The following is a 20,401-nucleotide window of genomic DNA, read 5'->3' on the forward strand; positions in this document are numbered from 1 at the left end:
CAGCATATGCAGCCATTTATGTTTAAGCACAGTGCATGCCTTAACTTAACAATAAAACAGTAAGTAAAATAAAATAAAATACTAATAGTTCTGAAAGCCTGATATTTTGTTCAACTAGAATTAAAAGGTAAGCTTAAAATATTGCTTTTTTAAAGGACTTATATAAGAGTAAAGGGAGCTGACTGCAAAGACATGCCACACTTTTCAGATTTAGATTTTTTTTTTTTAATTTTGAAATCTTCGTAGCATTTACCTTTCCACTTCCAACTTAGATACTACTTTGTGTTAGTGTATCACATAAGACTGTCATGTAAAAAAAAAAGAAGAAGAAATGTGGATTGTACCGTAAAAGTAACAACATGGGGATTATATATAATCATGAATGTATTTTATTATGAAACCCTTAATGACAATGTCAATTTGTGACATGTATAATTTAATTTATAAACAGTTAACCTAATATTTTACCCTAATTTCTTTTGTTCATTTGACACATACATACAAAGGGAGTTAATTATAATGCGACATATGCCCACATTCTGAATAAATGTTGAAATCACTAAATAGTATGACCTTATAACACTTGAACTCGCCCTTTAGGATGTTTTTTTTTATTTGGTTGCATTTTTGAGCTGCGCGCTGTTCAGGCGCCTGCAGGAGACGCAGTCGCGCGTCTGGGTTCACTGTTAGGGTCTTCCTGACCCCTGTGTGATGATTAACCCTGTCTGTGTGCTGAACCTGCTCCCAGCATTGACCTACAGTCAGCCTGATACTGGAAACCAGTCCGGGCAAAAGGTTAATTCACTGCTCTGAAAGAAACAAGAAAGCTGGACACCACTTTGATTCCAGTGAAATATCATAGATGCAACTGATCATTGAAACTGTTATTGCCGGATGGCGCAGCAAGGTGCTTATCGCGGCCAGACGGAAACGGCACATTGAGGATAAACAGGACAACAAAGTCAAAGTCCTGCTTGTTTTCTTGCCCGTGATGGATTCGCTGGAGCCACCATGTTGCTTCATTGCCCCGATTACGCTCAACTTTTAGCCTGAACCAGGTACACGGAGTACGACGTGTAAGCTGTTCAAACATGTGATGCAACATTGTGGGAAAACTCCCCCCTTCAAGCGCTCTTAAATTCAGCCCCTTGTCTTTTAACTGTTTCATCGTGGTAGTCAGGCGAGTCCAGTTCATACAGAAAAGTGTGACCTGTACTTATAGGTGGGATTGGAGAGGCTCTACAGAAAAAAAAACACAAAAAAAGAGTGATGGGTTTCTGCCAAATTCCCTTTCTGCCCATATACCTTCCCTCTTTCGCAATGGGCTGAATGTACACCATGAGGCCTCAGCCAATCAGGTCAGCAGTAAAACCACCTGATGTCTGGACCGCCGTCTCCTTTCTGTCCGTTCAGCGCAGTACGATGACCTGACTTCAGGTTTCCGGACAGCTATGAGGCTTCTCTGACAGAGCTTCTTCACCAAAGGGAGCTCACCTTCAAAACTCTTCAGCTCCAGAGTTAAAACCCCCCCGGTTCAGAGGAACAAACCAAAAACGCCCGAGTGGAGCCATGTCTGTGCTCAAAATCCTGTGCTGTTTGCTCATAGCGTGTCACCTCGGTGAGGGGAAGAAAATTAGAGGAAGCAGAGCAAGTAAGTGTCGATCGATCAAACAAAAGGTGACATAAGAGATTTTATTTTGTCTTTTTTATCTTCATCGGTGATTTGGAAATTCATAAAGATAAATAAAGGGAATATTGTACAGCTGACGGATATTGTGAGTAGATATATTTTATATTTGGGCCAATGTCCATGAACGTCTTAAATACATTATGTACTTTCCAAGTTTATATAAATTTACTTTTAAGATTTAAACTAAACTCCTTATTCTTTGCTAATTGAAATGGATGCAACATGAGGATATTTAAGGGTTTTAAATATATTTCAAACATTTTACGAGACGCTCAGTGCAAAGTTTTGCTTTGCATTATGCTCAGGATTTGCTCTATTGGAAAATGTGCAACAATTTCCCATTTTCTGATCTCTTATCTGGACTTAAGCCGTCTTTGAAATAGGTTTTGCATCTGCACGGTCTGTATATCTCATCTGTCACACTTTGCCTTGTGGTTCAACCACAAGCGCTGTTAAAAATAAGAAAAACGAAGCAGATCAGGACGGGGCCTTATCTGGAAGTGATTTGTCGTAATAATCCTGACATGTGTTTCTTGTTGGACTGTAAACACACTGTTTTCTGTTTTTGGGCTGTTTGTGCAGCCCCTTGGCTCGCACACAGCGTACATACTTGTGCCAAAATGTGGAAACCAAAGTCAACGATTTTTTTTGTTATGTTTTTTTTACAAAAGTCTGAATGTGCATGTTTTTGTGCACTCTCGCTCTCTGTGAATATAATAGTTGTCTGTGTCATCATGGATAATCCGGTGTTGCAGTATAAGAGACCAAACAAAGAAAAGGCAAAGTGAGTCCAAATCTGCTCAAAGAGTTAACTTCAGCTTGGACACCAAAAAAGGGCACTGAATTATTATTTTTTTAATTTTTTTTATGTAAATAGAGTTACAACAAGAACATATTGTTGCGAGGGACATTTAGGTCGGAATCTGCTGTGTTCTCAAAGAAAATCTGCTGCTTGTACACGTGTGAAGCAAGGAGGGGTTGACTGGGGGAAAATGTTGTGCATGGATTAGCTGAATGAGAGCTGACTGATTTCACTGAGTCATCTATGCACGCCTGCCAACAAATCTGCGCTGAGTCTGTCTAATCATAAGCAAAACAAGATATCTAAAGCGGAGATCTGGGAAATATTTACAGAAGTTTGTGACACATAAAAAAAGAGCCACAAGAATTAAACCCTGCTTGTTATTGTGAGCATACTAACACGGTTTAACGGAAAGTATGTTTATGTATGTCTAAGGGATTTTTATTTTTATTTTATTTATTTTTGGGGGGGGGGTGGGAGGGGTAGATAGACCAGGGTACATTAAATTAAAGTTGCACAACTTGGAGGAATTTTCTATATCCGTTTTTGGACATAATAGCATGAAACAATTAATAGATATAACTAATAACATTATTTTCACAACATACGGAGGGTTATTTGGGCTTAAATCTCAGAGTCTATTATGGTAAATGTTTTTTGTTATCTTAGTTTTGAGGGATATGTTATTTTGTGTGTGCATTAGTTCTGGACTTGTCACTACAGTCATTTTCAGTGAATTAGAATATTATTGAAAGGTTCATTTATTTCTGTAACATAATTCTGATTATGTTTTAAAGCCTTTAATTCTGTTAATTAAGGGTTTTTTTCTACCTCCGGCAAATAAAAACACAGCATTTAAGGTTAGAATTTTGCATCAGACCAATACATTTTTAATGCAGAAATGGGGGCTTATAGAAAAGTATATTTAATACCAGTTTGAAGGTTGTTGCGTTTTTAATCTGACAAAAAAGCTTCTTAGAAATGCATATCTTAATTTATTGAATATGACTGTTCATCTAATGTGGACGATTTGTTACAGTGATACACTTTTATTTGTAAACCTAATAATTGGGGAAGAAAATGGGGAAGGAATGAAAATGTAAACTTAGTGAAACTCCTTTTTGAGTTTGCATTATTGATTGATAGATGACGGATAATTTTGAGCATTTGAACTTGTTATTGTCATTTATATTTACACATTGGGGATCAAACAATCAGCGGTCAAATGATATTTTCCAATAGTTAAAGTCCAGTTGGGAAAAGGAATGAAAGGCAGTTTTTAATCTTTCCATTAAACATTTTTTTTTACGAATAAAACTGTTAGTTCCACCTTCAAAAACTCAAGTGGATTTCCATGAAATATCTCTAATTATTCGCCTCAAAGTAAACCCATCCAGTAGAATATCCCGTAATCGAGGAGAATAAACCTAACGAGCAGAGCTTCTGTTTGATTTCTGAGGTGTAACGCACACGGAGGAGGGGGGCGTCCTCAGGATGAAAGAGCCGTATGTCAGCAGTTCAGTCTTCAGGCTGTTTCTGGGAGGTGAGGACACCTGCACGCTGGACCCTCTGCAGCTGCACACTCTCACCTCCTGCGGCTTCAACAGCAGTAATCCCCTCATCATCATCACTCACGGGTGGTCGGTAAGGTCAACTCACTTCGCTGAACACAAAAAACCCACAACCTGACAGCAAGAAAGGAAACATGTTTATTAAAGCATTAAAACAACCATTACCACGGGTTGCTTAGTCAGAAATGCTCCTATTGTTTTACATATTAACCTGAGTGCCCATCTTAACATTTTTGGCTTTATTAAGAAGCAGAATGACAATCCAGCTTTGGTTCTTTTTTATTATTATTGAAGGTGGATGGCATGATGGAGAGCTGGGTGCTCAGGATGGCCACGACCCTGAAGAGCAACCTTGTAGATGTTAACGTGGTGATGACCGACTGGCTGAGTCTGGCTCATCAACATTATCCCCTGGCTGTGCAGAGCACCCGCACTGTGGGCAAGGATATAGCTCATCTGCTGCGGTCTCTTCAGGTCAGACTCACTGAGCACGGACCACATTTAAAGCGCGAAGAAAACAAATGTATTTAAGTGCAACACATCCCAAACAGAGAGAGTACCGGTACCCGGTGAGAAAAGCTCATCTGATTGGATACAGCCTGGGAGCTCACATATCTGGGTTTGCTGGAAGCTTCCTGCAAGGTTCAGACAAGATCGGGAGGATTACCGGTGAGTTATTTTATTTTTTTCATCATTTTTCTTTGGATCGCTCCAGGCTGTTGTTCTAGAAAGGGAAAAAGAAAGATTGGTACTTTCCAAGAAACGCAACAATAACAAAGGCAGAATGTTGCAGAATAACCCCTCTCTCTCTTGGAAAGAGAAACATTTGGCCGGAAAGGAGCAGTTTTTGATACAGGAAATGTGACTCCTCACCTGGTTTGGGGATCAGTCCTAGCACTGGAAAAAAGCTGTGTTATTTCACCTCTCAATTAATTTTCTCTTGCTTATTTACCTTTCTGCTCAACAGGGTTTGGGAACACCGTAAGAAAACATACACCAAGTGTACAAGTTTCTAATTCAGTGATAAACTAAACACCCACTTTGTTTTAAAAGGATTTAAACTGCATTTGATCATATCCAGGTCAAAATCTGAAACACGTGACTTTAAACACTTCATTTTGTGGAAAATGTTGACTATGTATGTGTGCTATAATGTCTGTAACTTGTCCTGGTGGGGGGTTTAATTTTGTAAATCAACGACTAATTTAGGGCCAAGGTTAGTAGCATCCTGAGTTCAAAAAGATCCTAGGGGTGAAATATTTTAACAAACTTGGACCAGGTGTGACACACTTGTGAAAAACTAATCAAATCCAAAGATGAGATTGAGCTTAGTAATGATTAAATAGAAAATAACACATTGAAAACCAACCAAGTTGGACTAAAGTGCTGTAAAATATAAGGTCAAAGAATGTACCGATCCCAGGCGTCACGCAGATTAAAATGCACAAGGATGGCAGCAATCTGTACCTACAGGGATCTCTATTGTGCCTAAAGCTTCCAGGCCTAGCTTTGCATAAAATATAAATTTAAATTACCTTAAAATAATACACAGAGCACAGTTTAAAAGCACATATTCAGAATGAACAGGGCTTCACTGGCTTTGAAGGATCCATTATTAATGTCACCTAACAGCCATTCAAATATTTTTTTACACAGAAATAATAAAACATAAAAAAATTGCATTTCCATGTGAATAAGGTCCTGACACAGACTGACTGCTTTGACACAAAAAAAAGATTCTCTTTAAATACATGTATGTTCGCACAATTTTAAAATAAATCTTTTAATTCTTCTGGAGGAGGCCTTACTTTTATTATTTTTAGTTTTTAAAGCACATTCTCTCTCTCCGCAGGCCTGGACCCGGCAGGGCCGCTGTTTGAGGGCATGTCTCCCACGGACCGACTTTCTCCCGATGACGCAGAGTTTGTGGACGCCATCCACACCTTCACCCACGAGCGTTTGGGCCTCAGCGTGGGCATCAAGCAAGCCGTGGCACATTACGACTTCTATCCCAACGGAGGAGACTTCCAGCCTGGATGTGACTTTCATAACATTTACGACCACATAAGCGAATACGGGATCCTTGGTATGACACTGAAAAACACACTTTTAAAAAACACCTCATGTTGAACTTAATCCTCTTAGAATCAAGACCAGCAGAAGCCCGGATGGTCCACTACGATTTCAGACTCCAAATGCTACAGCTTTGGACAAAAATCATTTTATGGCTTTTAACAGCATAATAACGCAGCAATAAACAACAAAAAGGTGTTTATGTACAGAGGCTGTCCAGGGGTGATACCTCAACGCTTGCAAATATATTCACTTCCCTCCAACTTTTTTCCATTTCATTGTGTTGAAACCACGAACTGTGGAGCATTTATCCGATTTTATTTTCACAAAAAAAAATTTAAAAATAAAAAGTGTGGCATAGTATGTATTCAGCCCCTCATACTCCTGTATAAAGCCTTGAGAAGTCGCCTATTCGGGGAGATGGTGGCCCAGGACCTAGGAGCTCGTCCTGTAACCAACGGGCTGCTGATTCAAAACCTCTGTTTGTCCATCTCTGTCGTTGTGTCCTTGGGCAAGACGCTTGTCCTGCTTTGCCAGCTGCCGGTCGGTCAGAAGCCCCAGTGGGCGGCGACTGTCTGGCGGCCCCGCCTCCGTCAGTCTGCCCCAGGGCAGCTGTGGCTACAATGTAGCTCACCACCGTCAGGGTGTGAATCTGTGAATGAATCGCTGATTGTGGTGTGAAGCGCTTTGGGGTTCCTCTGAACTTGATAAAGCCTCGGAGGAGACTAACCATTTAGTCTCCTCAGAGGCTTGTTGCTGCTGAGAGAACGAGCTTTGAACATCTCACAGACTTCTTTTTAATCCGTCGTCTGAGCATGAAAAAAACGTGCGGCAACTGCAGACGTACCAGGGCAGGACTGTGACGCCATGTGTACATGCTGGGCAAGAAGAACTTCTTATTTAATAGAAGAAGAAAGAAAGAGCCAGAGGTAACTCTGGAGGAGCTGAAGTTGCTCTCAGCCCAGATGGGATAGTCTTTTGACATCATAAATAAATGTCTACCCATCCATCTGACAGCAGGTTATGAGGGCAACAGGTCCAGGAGGGAACCCCAGACATCCCTCTCCCCAGCGACTTCCTCCAGCTCATTCTGGGGGATCCCAAGGTGTTCCAAACAGGATGTGTAGTCTCTCCCGTGAGTTCTGGGTCTAGATGCTCAAATCGCATCAGCCTGGAGGAAACTCATTTTGGCCGCTTGTATCCAGGATCTTGCTCTTTTGGTCATGATCAATACCTCCATGATTGTAAATGAGTGGCAGAACATAGACAGACCAGGAAATCGATAGCTTTGCTTTATGCCCTCAGCTCTTATTTACTTACTGCAGATGCAGCCCCAGTCTGTCTGTCCTTCACTCGTTCCATCACTTCTGATATTATAGCTCCTCCTCTTGAGGCAGAGCCTGACCCTGAACCCAGATGGGGCAGGGCACTTATTTCCCGGTCGAGGATGATGGCCTCGGACATCGAAGAGCTGACTCTCATCCCGACTGCGTCACACTCAGCAGCAAACCGCTCCAAATGATAGTCTTACACCCAGATCTGGCCATTATGGCGGCATCACATAAAGAAAAGCAATTTTTGACAGAAAGTTGGTTTGCCAAAAGGCCGTATAGGGCGTACAGGAAACATGAATGTTCTCTGATCCCATTGGGGGGAAAAATGTAGATGCTTTTCTTCCAGGAGGATGAAGCATGTCAGAGTTTATGGGAAGATGGAGGGAGTCAAATACAAGGCAATGCTGGAAAAATAAGGACAAAAGCCCTCAACACACAGCCAGAGCTACAATGAGATAGTTTACATCAAAGCACATTCTTGTGTTTGAACGGACCAATCAAAGTCCAGACTTGAACCCAACTATGAATCCCTGGAAATCGAACACGACTGAGTTATTTAATAATCTATAGCTGCTGGTGAAGTAAAACCTCAGATGACTTGCAGCCATATCTGCAGCAAAAGGTGCTTCAACAAAAGTGTCGACTCGGTGGAGTTGACTCACTTTTAAGACTTTTGGCTGTAAAAAGAAAATTAAACCCAATGATCCATTTACATCTACTTCTAAATCACACATTACTTTGCATCACTCTTCTACAAAAAAAAAAAAACAATAAAATCTGCTAAAGTCCATGGCTGCAATGTCACAAAATGTGAAAAAGTTCAAAGGGTGTGAATAGTTTTGCAAGTCATTATATTTTCTAATATCAGAACAAGGGACAGGAACAATACTTTCATTTTGTTTGATTCTTTTTGTTTGTATATATACATACAGTATATATTTTTTATTAAAGTCTTATCAGACAGGCAGTGTCGACATTGAATGGATTCCAACTTAAACGTTTTTTTGTGCTTTTTGAAGAAATTGCCTCTTTAGTGGAGCAGCGTTTCATGAAACGCTGCTCAAATGCAACAACAACATGGCCGTTATGTTATGGGCTGTGCTTGTTTTATTTGAGGCAAATCGTGAAATCCAGATCAAACCTAAATTGGTGTGTTTTTGGCATCCATCAGCCAACGACTGGTTCTTCTTCTGAGTCTCTTTGACCCGCTGATCGCGTTGCATCTCATTTTCAACCCACTGCAGACGGGAACGCCATGTCAAGCTGCCTGGTGCTTTTTCTGGTTTGCTGCTCTCTGTGCTCTATCACAACAGTTTAATTCCTCCATTGCTCTTTCCAAATGAAAACACGGGTGGTTTGGAAGCCACATCTTGGCCAGCGGTTCATCTTTTTGCTAGCTGACAGTTTGATTTTGATGCCTTTAACTGCCTGCGGTCCCACACTGGGAATTGTGGCTCCCCTCAATTGAAAACACATCTGCATAATCTGACAGCGATGGCCACATTAAAGCGTCCGTCATCCTTAGGAGTTAATTGGCAACATGCAACGCTATCTGCTGTGTCCGTCCCTTTGAGCCGAGCTGGCCCCAGGCGACAACCGTCTACTCCAGGGGTGTCAAACATACGGCCCGTGGGCCGCTTTCCGGCCCGCCGAACAATTTAGTCCGACCCGGTGGCTAAATGTGTTATAATTATTCAAAAAAAAGTTTTTATCCAGTGTCCTGTCTGGCAATGTGGCAATAAGAATTGTTGTCTTAATGCCAAAAAGAGCTCATCAGATTTGACTTTCACAAGTGGAGCAGTACTGCTTTTGCCATAGTGCTCCACTTGATTTATGAATGTGAATAGTTTTATTATGATTCATGCGGGGAATAGCTCAAATGATATGGACACTACAATGGGAAAGTAGGAGAGGAAAGGAAGAACAAGAAAAAACAGGAAAAGGTGAAAGAGGAGATAAAAGGAAGAGATGGATAAAACAATTATTGAAAAAAAACATACTTTGTTTAATTGACAACCTGCAGTTCCTATATTGTCCACGAGGAGCGCTGTGTTTTAATCAGCAGATGGTAGCACTGAGCTTCAGATGTGGAATATTGATTTTAAGTCATTTCTTAATTTTTCTCTGTTTGATGTATTTTGTCATGCAGGACAGTGTTTTTAAAGGCATATTATGCAACATTTTTCAGTTAATTAATGTGTTCCATACCGTTTTGGATGATTAAATGAGTAATTTCAGGTCGAACAAAGGTTTTCTCGGCCGCCCTGGTGGTCTGTGGGGGAAATACACCCACAGGCTCAGAAGTCTCGTGTAAGACTGCGAGAGTCGGTCTTGCTTTACAGCGAGAACTCCATGTGTTTTTGCCCTGCCATTCACTATATGCACGCGCGAAAGCAACAACAAAGAACCGCGTGTTAACGTTAAATAAACATGCAAGCATATCGAGTTTTAATATTATTATTATTATTATTTTATTTTTTTAATGTTAGCGAGACGCTACCGCGGCGGCGGCGGCGACGGCTTGGCGAGGCCGCGGCGGTAGCGTCTCGCCAACATAAAATAATAATAATAATAATAAAACTGGCGAGGCGGACGCAGCTTGGCGAGGCGGCCACGGCTTAGCGAGGCGGCGGCGGTAGCGTCTCGCCAACATAAAAAAAAAAAAAAAAAATAATAATAATAATAAAACCGCCTCGCCAAGATAGCGCTGCGGGAAGCTTGATGTTCATACTTTCACTGTGTTAGTCATTGTTTGTACTGCCGTTTTTTCCACTTTTCGTTGCGTTCGCCTGTCTGCTAAGCTCAAAACAACCGCGCCTGGCTTGACGGAGAAACAAGAACAGCTGAGCATCTTTACGACAGTGCACTTTTACTTTCACCCTCTGGGGGGAGCCTCGCTGGAAAATCAACCCTGGTTGCATAGTATACCTTTAAGTTCCAAAAAATGTGAATAAATGTTTTTCAACATTGTACAATCACTGTGATCAGTTCTTATGCATAATGCACAAGTAAATGTTTAACTGAGTAAAAGTTGTTGAAATTGCAAATACTTTTCTTAAAAACGCTGAGGTTATTCATAATATATTGTGTAAAAGTGAAATTCATTTAATATAAAAATCAACAACAAGTCCACTTTTATTAGTTCTATTTAATCTTGCAATGAGTTTACTTGTGTGGCCCTCTTGAGATCAGATTAAGCTGTATGCGGCCCCTAAACCAAAATGAGTTTGACACCCCTGGTCTACTCAGAGCTGAGATACAGATGTGACAAAAAGAAGCAATCAGATGTCAGAATTTAATGATGAAGAATGCTGTCGATAAGCTGCTTTCTGACCTGCTCAGTAGTGCTTCTCACCGTTTCTGCCCTCACACAGGCTTTGAGCAGACGGTGAAATGCGCTCACGAGCGCTCCGTCCACCTGTTCATGGACTCTCTGCTGAACAAAGACAAGCAGAGCATGGCCTACAGGTGCAGCGACAACAGCGCCTTCGTCAGGGGCATCTGCTTGGACTGCAGGAAGAACCGCTGCAACACCCTGGGCTACGACATCAGGAAGGTCCGCACCGCAAGGAGCAAGAAGCTCTACCTGAAAACCAGATCTCGGATGCCGTACAAACGTGCGTATGAACTCAGCAGGATGGGAATCACATGCATTTACAGGCCGCTCCACTCAGCAGCGCCAAACCGGGTCAAGATGGTGACCTTTGATTTTGGTTTCTGCCGGATCATTTATCTACTTTGACTAACAACGCGGCAGATTTATAAGCTGCCTTGACAAGGTACTCGTACCTCTTGTACCTTTTCGCTTTTCACATTTCGTCAAGTTACAACCACAAACTTAATCCTATTTTAGTGGCTTTTCAAAACAGAATAGTGCTTAATTGTAAAATTGGATGCAAACGAAGCAGGGTTTTCTACATTTCTTTTAAAGGCATTTTTAATGTCTTTAAAAGAAATGCAGAAAAAAGTGTAGTTTGCATGTGTATTTAGCCCCATTTAATCTGATACCCCAAAACAGAAAAAATTGTGCAACCAAATGCCAAAAATATGCTAATTTGTGTGGCCCAGGTGTCAGTTGTGATCCCTGTGCTGATTTTGTGCGGCCCTCCAACTGAATTTCAAGAAAGATTTGGCTCTTTTCAGACGGAAACTTTTTTATTTATAATTAAGGTACATTTATTATGGACAAGTTAAAATCTTACAATTGAATGTTTAATTGAGTGTTCAGGACTACATAAGACGTTTGTCTTTTATTAAGCACACTTTTTACATTTGCTTTAATTTCATAATAAGTAGGATGACTTTTATTATATGCCGACTTTGGTGCATTAAAATCTGTTTGTAATGCATTTGATGAGATAGGCAAAATACAGTTTAATATCTTTTCTAAGAATTATCATATTTTGTTGGGCAGGGTTAGTATTTTATTCATATTTTGGACCTCGAGTGCTTTCGATTTAACAATTTTGACCCAATAGGTGAAAAGTTTAGACACCGCTGCTTTAGGTGGAAGCCAGTGTTTAGGTGGGTTTGCAGCTGGACCCATATTCTTTCCATGTTTTGGATGATGGATTATTTTCTGTAAAATGTTCAAAACGTGGGATATAGTTTCATAACCCATTTCTACTTTAAACTTTATCCCTGACCCATTTGCTGAACTCCTTGGTCTTTATGATGCCGCTTGTTCATTGATGTTCTTTCACAAACCTCTGAGGCTTTAACAGAACATCTGGATTTACACTAACATTAAATGTAGTCACCGCCAAACTAAAGCCATTACATTAGGTGACTTTTCTGAACAATTTTGGGAAAAAAGGGCAAGCTTTACTTTTCACTTCACACTTATTCACTACTTTGAGCTGACCAAACACATAAAATCTTATTAAATTCAGGTTTGTGGTTGTAGCATGACAGAAGGTGTGGAAAAAGATCAAGGGGTGTGAATACTTTTACAAGCCACTGTACCGTCTCGCGTTGAAGTGGCCCATTTTTTAAAAACTGTTTGCTCAGGAATCCATGACCCCTGTGGTTTGTTTTTATCCTGCTTCTCTGCAGTCTATCATTACCAGTTCAGGATCCAGTTTGTCAACCAGACGGAAAGAATCACGCCGTCTCTCATCTTCTCCCTCCAAGGAACCGAGGAGGAGAGCGGAGATCTTTTCATCACCATGTGAGTACTGTAGCGGCCTGCCGTCGGGCTCACACCAGACCTGCTAAACGGAGCTGCTAAATCTGCCCAAGTTAAAGAGAGCAGCTGACAAGCAGCAGCTCAAGAAAACCATAAAATAGAATTGAATAAATTATTTGCACAGGACATGTGTTCATGTTACATGAATCAAAAATCATTTAACTGGCCAGTGCCAGCAGAAACATCTGCCTTAGCTGTGGGCCGTCACATCAACAAGCTGTCACTCTGAGACGACAAGAGCGTGAAACTGTAAATTTGTCTTGTTTTCCTCACTCCTTCCTGATCTCCCCGCCATGCAGAGATGAAGGTATTCATGGAAACACAACCTTCTCCTTCCTGATCACGCTGGACAAGGACCTGGGAGAGCTAATGATGCTGAAGCTGAGTTGGGAGACGTCTGATCTGTGGAGGAACGTGTGGACTCGGATGCAAAGCATCCTTCCTTGGGGCGGCCAGAGGAGTAAGCCTCAGATGATGGTGGGAAAAATCAGCGTCAAAGCAGGAGAAACACAGGACAGGTACAGCACACATCCTTCCTTCACTAGTTAAACACACGTATGACACAAAACTCATAAATTATTATTTAGACTTAATCTACTCCTTTGTCTTATTCCTGCTGGAAACTTTTTTTTAAAGCCAAGTTTTTCCTTTTTTAACCAAAATGTTCCACTATGATGTAACAATTAGCAAATTATTTAAATTATGTATTTGGCTGAAAGCAGTAAATTAACAAACCGCAATCAAGAAACAAACTATTAATTTATTTTTAAACACCAGTTTTGCCTCTGCTTATATTCTTGTGTCGTTTTCGATGGCAGAAAAAAAAAATCCCTTTAGCCACTAAACTTTTTTTTTTTTTTTAAACAGCAGTTCTGTATCAGAATTAAAGTGTTTATTGTTTTGCTGGAATCAGCCAGACCTGACGTGGATGACATGCGAACTGCAGCATATGACGAGTCAGAGCCAGTTTTAATAGAAATGATGCGGTTTAAACAGAAATGGTGGTTCCTCTCACCATTACAGCTGTTCACCTGAACTGTGGACAGTAAGGCAGATGGTCGCTCCGCATGCCCTGCACGACACAGCAGCAGTGCATAAGTAAATAAGTATTTAGCATTGCCATACTACCTAGGACTTAGAGTACCTTGCAGCTCCTGCAGCTTTTTCATTTTCTCGTCAAAACCAAGTGCAGCATAATTGTGAAGTGAAAGGACAATGAGATGCAGTGTTTTTCCAAAACACTTTTCAAAGAAAACTATGGTGCACATTTGTATTCTGTCCCCTTTACTCTGATATCCCCTAATAAAATCCAGTGCAACCAGTTGAAAATGCCTATATAATCCATCAGAGGTGGGTAATAACTAGCTACATTTACTCAGTTACATTTACTTGAGTAACTTTTGAATAAAATGTACTTTTAGGAGTATTTTTACTCCACTACCCTTTTGGTTACACTTTATTTGAAGGGGTGTACATAAGACTGACATTACACTGTCATAAACATGACATTATGAACATAAATGACTTAATGAATGTGTAGGACTGTTGTCATTGTCATTTGGTAAATTTGACACTATTAAAGCAAAGTTGACATTGTTAAAAATGTCTTTGTTATGACAACTTCACATTAACAGAGACAAGGTTAAAATTAGGGTTTGATTTGGGATTAGGTTAAATTTAGGGCTTGATTTGGGATTAGGTTAAATTTAGGGCTTGATTTGGGATTAGGTTAAATTTAGGGCTTGATTTGAGATTAGGTTAAATTTAGGGCTAGATTTGGGATTAGGTTAAATTTAGGGCTTGATTTGGGATTAGGTTAAATTTAGGGCTTGATTTGAGATTAGGTTAAATTTAGGGCTAGATTTGGGATTAGGTTAAATTTAGGGCTTGATTTGGGATTAGGTTAATTTAAGGGCTTGATTTGGGATTAGGTTAAATTAAGGGCTTGACTTGGGGTTTTGTTAAGTTAAGGGCTTGTCATAACAAAGACATGTTAAACAATGTCAACTTTGCATTAATAGTGTCATAATTTACCGAATGACATTTAATGACAACAGTCATAAACATTCATAAAGAGTCATTTATGTTCATAACAGGTGTTATGTCATGTTTATGACAGTGTAATGTCAGTCTAATGTACACCCCTTCAAATAAAGTGTTACCATACTTTTTTACTTTTACTTGACTCATTATTACTAAAGTATCGCTACTCTTGAGTAAAATTTCTGGCCATTCTACCCACTGTGACTTCATGAATAAAGAACATACTTGTTTTAACCAAAAATGCATCAGAGACAAAAACTTAGACTTTATGTTAAACTGTGACGCCTTATTTGTACACATGCTTTGTTATTTTCACATCTGCACATCTTTGCTATTTTTTTTTTCCTGTCTGCTGAGCTCTTTGAGCCATTTGGAGGTAAAAAAAAAAAAAAAAGTAGATCATGTCTTTGGAAGTACTTTGCACTGTTCTAACATATATGCATCAACTGCTCTATAGTTTAAGTTTAATGTTGAAAAAATGGTTTAGAAGAGAGTTTCTTCTGCCTGAATTTATTTTGCAATTATGTTATTCCTTGTAGATTTTTTAATCTTCATCTTTAAAATACCAGACTTTGCACAAAAACCTTATAAATTTGTCTGACTGCATAATTTTTGAATGTTAAATCATCAGCCGTTATTAATCACTCAGTACTCGAGTAGCCGTCTCACTGAATACTTTACTTTTGGGTAAAAATGTTGACGTAGTGCTACTCTCACTAAATAATATTTAGTTTTAATCTAGTTTTTAATCTTACCATTACTCCAGGTATTCTATGAAGACCCCAGAAGTCTTTTTGAGTACATTAGCTCATACGCAACAATGCGTTACATTTTATTAAAAAAAAAAAAAATGGACGGGCAATGTCCAGTTTTACTCTAATTGGATCTTTTATTCTAATTAGATATTTATACAGTACTGCTGAAGGTCTTGGTCACACTATTTAAATAAGCCTTTTCAGAAAGAGGCTGTAAGCCACCGCTCACCTTATCATCTTCACATGCTTTTGTCGCCATCTAGTGGACATTTCACTGCTACATCCAAATAACCCTAGACAGCCTGCACCCTAACATGCTGTGTTTCTGTGGCAGGACATCATTTTGCGCCATGAACAACGATGGACCACACATTGAAGTTGGTGAAGATAAGGTGTTTGTGCGCTGCAAAGAGGACAAGCCAACGCTGCGCAGGAGAAAGCACAGCAGACCGGTGAAAATGAATACATCTGTTCAACAGACTAAATATTGATACCGAATGCTCTCCAACACACGAAACAAGCTCCTCAAAAGATGACGCTGTGCAGACTAAGAAATCAGCATGAAATAATTCAAGGAAAAAATAAATAAAAAAGCACTGATAAATTTGTCTGGAAGCTTAAAAACAAGCACCTGTTGAAACCGTTTACAATAGACTGTGATAAATGAAACTATTAATAAACTATATCTTTCAGCAGACACCGCTGAGCTGTTTCTTGTTTAAGGTTTTTCAGATTTAATTTTAACAGTATTGAAAATAAAATATCCCTTTTATATTTGTGGCATAATTCCGTTTTTAAAACGGTATTGATGTACAAATATCACCTCAGTAGCATAAACAAAATCCCATCAGATGTTCGTGTTTTCTTCTTATACAGTGCATCTACCGGTTAGGGTCATCAGTTTGCATCCACTCATCAGCATTACCTCAACTTAGGGCCCTTTAATGATTTATTTGAGACGTTCATTTTCCATGAAGGAATAACGCAAGGACCAGAATTGGGTGCACACGCTAGAATCAGTCAATTTTCTTTAATTTACAGTGAAAAATATACATACACCTCCAATGACATTTTGTGTAGCCATCAGCATGGTCCTGATGGGCTATAATTCTGCATAGATATTTGACCACGCTTCCTTTCATCCATCCTCCGGTTTTAAAACGTTTGGCGTCTCTTTTCTGTAAGAATAACCAGTTGAGCCCACGTTTTAATCAAGTACTATAGTCGTAAATATAATGTGAAGTTTAAGGATGTAGGTTCTCCTCTTATCTGGTTCAGTCCACTTTTTGAAACAGACCCTCAGCATGATGCCGCTACCACCATGCAGGAAAACTGGTACACTGTTCTTATGGTCATACTGGTTGTGACACCTTGAATACTTATCTAATTTACGACCATATACTCACACTTTTGTATTACAGACAAAGGTCTTTGCACATTTGCTGCAAGGTTGTAAAATGTTTAAAATAAGCTGAATGGGTTAAAGAACAAAATGAGGACACAGAAACATGATATAAAAAGACAGGAGGCATTAAAATCAGACAGTGGTTGGGAATCTTTACCTTGTTGGATTTGGATTCTTTTATGTCAGTGCACATTTTAACATCACAAGGAATAAACAACATTTCCCAAAGTATCAACTTACTGAGGATCTCATATTTCATACTGCTTCAAAATGGAAAAAAAAGGAGGGGTGGGGAAAATAAAAATAAAAATCACCCATAAAAATGCGAAAACAAAAAAATAAATAAATAATAACACCATCAACACCAAAAATTAAGCAGTAAAAAGCTAAATAGTTTGCTTTTCTTCAGCAACGTCTGTATGAAAACATTTCCCGTGTTCGTGTTTGGATGAATAGAAAGAAGGCATTTCACTGTGATGAGGCCATCTTTCCACTGAAGAGCTCAGTGATGCTCTGGATAGGCAGATCAGTGGAGACCTGGCACTTTGCATACAAAAAAAACAACTTTGGGTCGTAGCTCTGCTCCGTATGGCAATGATCCTAACTCCTAAATCACACCTCGCATCAAGAGCTTAAAAATACACATTTGCATATCTTATCAAAAACACAACCTTGCAGTGGCCTCGCTTATGTAATGTTAAGTTTACCCTGAACGACGACCACTGAAGCTTGGGCTGGGATTTAAATCGTCATCCGAACCAGAAAATCTGTTTGTTTTTTTTTGCAAAGAGCTGTTCAAGATTTGGAAAATACAGTAAATGTGTATCACACTCCTGGTACACAGGCATAAACCCCAAGACGTCCAAATGTCTTACTTTCAGTAGTCCACGTTTAGCAGTCATGCACCATTTTCCTCCCAACTTTGGTCATGCTGCATAATGAAGGCACATTTTAAAGCACTTTTGCATACCAAGACAGCGCAGAACACACAATAAATCAACTTAGAGGGAAAAACCCAAAGAGCAAAGCAAAAAAAAAAAAAAAGACATTAGTAGAAGATATTCTGATCTTTCACTCTTATATCAAGCCCAACCTACAGCAGTAGTAACACAATTAAGAATTAGCATCTAGACTTACTCCCCCAATAAGACACAGTTCCTCCAAACACACAAAGTTATCTGAACTGCAATAAATTTCACTCAAAGAAAAACATTTACATTCCCACCAAAAAGGCTGCAGAGGCTGACGGCTGGACCCACTGGTTTTATTTTGGCCTGGTTTCTTTAACAGCTTACTAACTTACTAGAGCATATTCCAGCTACGATGGCGTAAAAGTGTGGAATAACCCAGTAAGGAAAAAAGGGGTTTCTCTAAGTAATTCAGTCATGTGTACAAAACAAGTGCAAAACCACCTCAAAGTCTCCAAAATCTAAACAGCCCTCTGGGATTAGAGCGGACTTTAATCTATGGTCTTCCTGTTTTGGACATGAAACCCATGTATACAGGCTTTCCAGTGAAAAATGCCTGCCGTCATCTTTACACATCAGCATTGTTGATTTAGTGATCCTGAGAAAGTGAATTAGAACTGTAGACAACCTTGACCCTTTTAGAAATGTAATTTTTTATCAGAAATAAGAGGGGGGGGGGGACTCCACATCACACAATTAGGATGTTTGCTATTAAAATCTAAAGTATTTGGTTTGAGAATAATAAATCCTCCAGCGATGTCAATTGGATCGTTTAAACTTGCAGCTAAAACTCTTGTAACGACATTTTAGCTGCCATCATACTGATGACCCAACATCTTTCAGAGAGGAGATGCTGACTGGAGAAAAATAATAATAATAATAGTAAGGCCACACAAACAAAACCCCATTTCTCTCATCCACAGTCATAAAAAAATTAAGAAAAATATTTCAAAGAAAAACAAAGCAAGATTACTAAGACCAAATGGGGGAAAAAAATACAAACTTCCTCAGGTTCCTCCATGAAAGATTAGTTTCTTATAAAAGCCTTGTGAACCATTAATAATGTGGCTCTCAGAGCAGAGGTGGGGAAAGACTGTAGCCCCCCACTCAATAAAACATATTTAGTTCATAGTTCTTTAAAATCTGCATTACGTGGTAAAGGTAACTCTTTGGAGTAAAGTGGTTCTGTTGTAGGCACTAAGAACAGCAGCAGAGAGCAGAGCGCCGTCTCAATGCATCGGTGCCATCTGGTATTGCTGAGGGTTGCGAGCCGGACGTTTGCGTCTTCTCAGTGTATCTGGAAGATATGAACGTTGATGAAATTATAAATTAGCATAAACCCAAGACTTTCTGTCTCCTCTGTAGAATAAACAGGACTTTACAGGGAAGCTAATTTCTCACGGTCCTCTCATGAATGGCTGCGTCTAAACTGTCCCTATTCTCAGCAGCAGGAACAGGGTGAAAATTCCCCGTTGTCTGCACATTCGTAACAGCAACTGAAAAGCACTACAAGTTTATATTTTATGTATTTAGCGCTGTCCCACCATCACAAAAGTAAACATGGAGTTTGAAAAACTCTGCCTGGACTTTACAGAAGACTCTACATCATCACTCCAGGTTGAGTTTGGCAACTTGGACTCTTTGAAACATTATTACATATTAATATGTTAATAAAAATATGGTGGACTTTGTGGGGAAACAGTCATCTAAACTTGTTGAAACACCCAATTGTGACAAATCTTCTAACATTTGGTCAAATTAACAGAGAAATGGTTCGCCTGATACTAAAATCAACCTTTATTCATGATCATCTCAGCCCCCAAACCTAAATCCTGGGGAAAAGCTGTGGGTGAGCAAAATCAGGCCATAATAGAGGAGCCAGCACTTTGCACATCTGAAGAGATCGTGCAGATACGAGTGATCAAAGAACTCTCTCTATGCGCTTAAACGTTGTACAACCCTATTTAGTCTTCACAGAAATGTGCAGTTATTCATGAACAAGGGATTTTGCACTGAATAGCAAATTTGGATTTTTCTCAAATAAAACTACATTGCAAAAACGGATCTAAAAATAAGTAAAATGTTCTTAAAGTTAGTGTATTTATCCTTGCAGGTAAATAAGATGATCTGCCAATGGAATGAGTATTTTGACCCCTAAAATAAGATAATTAGATATCCTGCACTTAAAATAAGATGATGGAGATGAATTGTTTCTATTTTAAGTGCATAAATCTTATTCCATTGGCAAATTCATCTTATTTACCTGCTCAAATCAAGGACAAATACACTAATTTCTAGTTCCATCTTTGCAGTGTAAGTCCAATATTTTTCCAGAGGAATAAAAGAATAACTTATTTTTACTCCTATTTAACCATGGGAGACAGGGCAGTTTGCAATCCCTGTATATACTTGCATGTTAACTTAAATCAGAGATTAAACGCAGAATATAACTTTTTTTTTTTTACATTGTGCATGTGCTCCCTCAAGCTATTACAACAATACGCATCTATTTGTAACAATATAACAATCCATATATCTCTGGATACAAGCACTTTTTTGTGGTCTTTTGTAT

The 20,401-nt window shown here is 39.4% G+C and overlaps 2 protein-coding genes across 3 annotated transcripts in view; one reads left to right on the forward strand and one right to left on the reverse strand.

The window, feature by feature from the left end:
- The first annotated feature begins 1,241 nt into the window (after positions 1 to 1,241).
- On the forward strand, positions 1,242 to 16,155 carry lipca (lipase, hepatic a). 2 transcript variants are annotated; one of them, XM_021312043.2, is made up of 9 exons: positions 1,242 to 1,651; positions 3,952 to 4,136; positions 4,355 to 4,537; positions 4,615 to 4,732; positions 5,916 to 6,149; positions 10,845 to 11,087; positions 12,526 to 12,640; positions 12,958 to 13,176; positions 15,791 to 16,155. In XM_021312043.2, exons 1-9 carry the CDS (start codon positions 1,570 to 1,572, stop codon positions 15,945 to 15,947), a joined length of 1,536 nt encoding a protein of 511 aa, XP_021167718.2. In that variant the 5' UTR covers positions 1,242 to 1,569; the 3' UTR covers positions 15,948 to 16,155. The 2 variants fall into 2 exon arrangements, with proteins under 2 accessions (XP_021167718.2, XP_012710635.2); XM_012855181.3 differs by having other exon boundaries at positions 1,245 to 1,651; positions 4,358 to 4,537.
- A 316-nt stretch (positions 16,156 to 16,471) lies between these two features.
- adam10a (ADAM metallopeptidase domain 10a) overlaps positions 16,472 to 20,401 on the reverse strand; it is a 29,358-nt gene continuing 25,428 nt past the window's right edge. The window contains exon 16 of the mRNA XM_036136364.1: positions 16,472 to 19,126. Within this exon, the coding sequence (XP_035992257.1) occupies positions 19,059 to 19,126 (68 nt within the window). The 3' untranslated portion in view covers positions 16,472 to 19,058. The remainder of the gene's footprint in view (positions 19,127 to 20,401) is intronic.

The sequence above is a fragment of the Fundulus heteroclitus genome, chromosome 4, assembly GCF_011125445.2.
Source record: "Fundulus heteroclitus isolate FHET01 chromosome 4, MU-UCD_Fhet_4.1, whole genome shotgun sequence".
Taxonomy (NCBI): Eukaryota; Metazoa; Chordata; class Actinopteri; order Cyprinodontiformes; family Fundulidae; genus Fundulus; species Fundulus heteroclitus.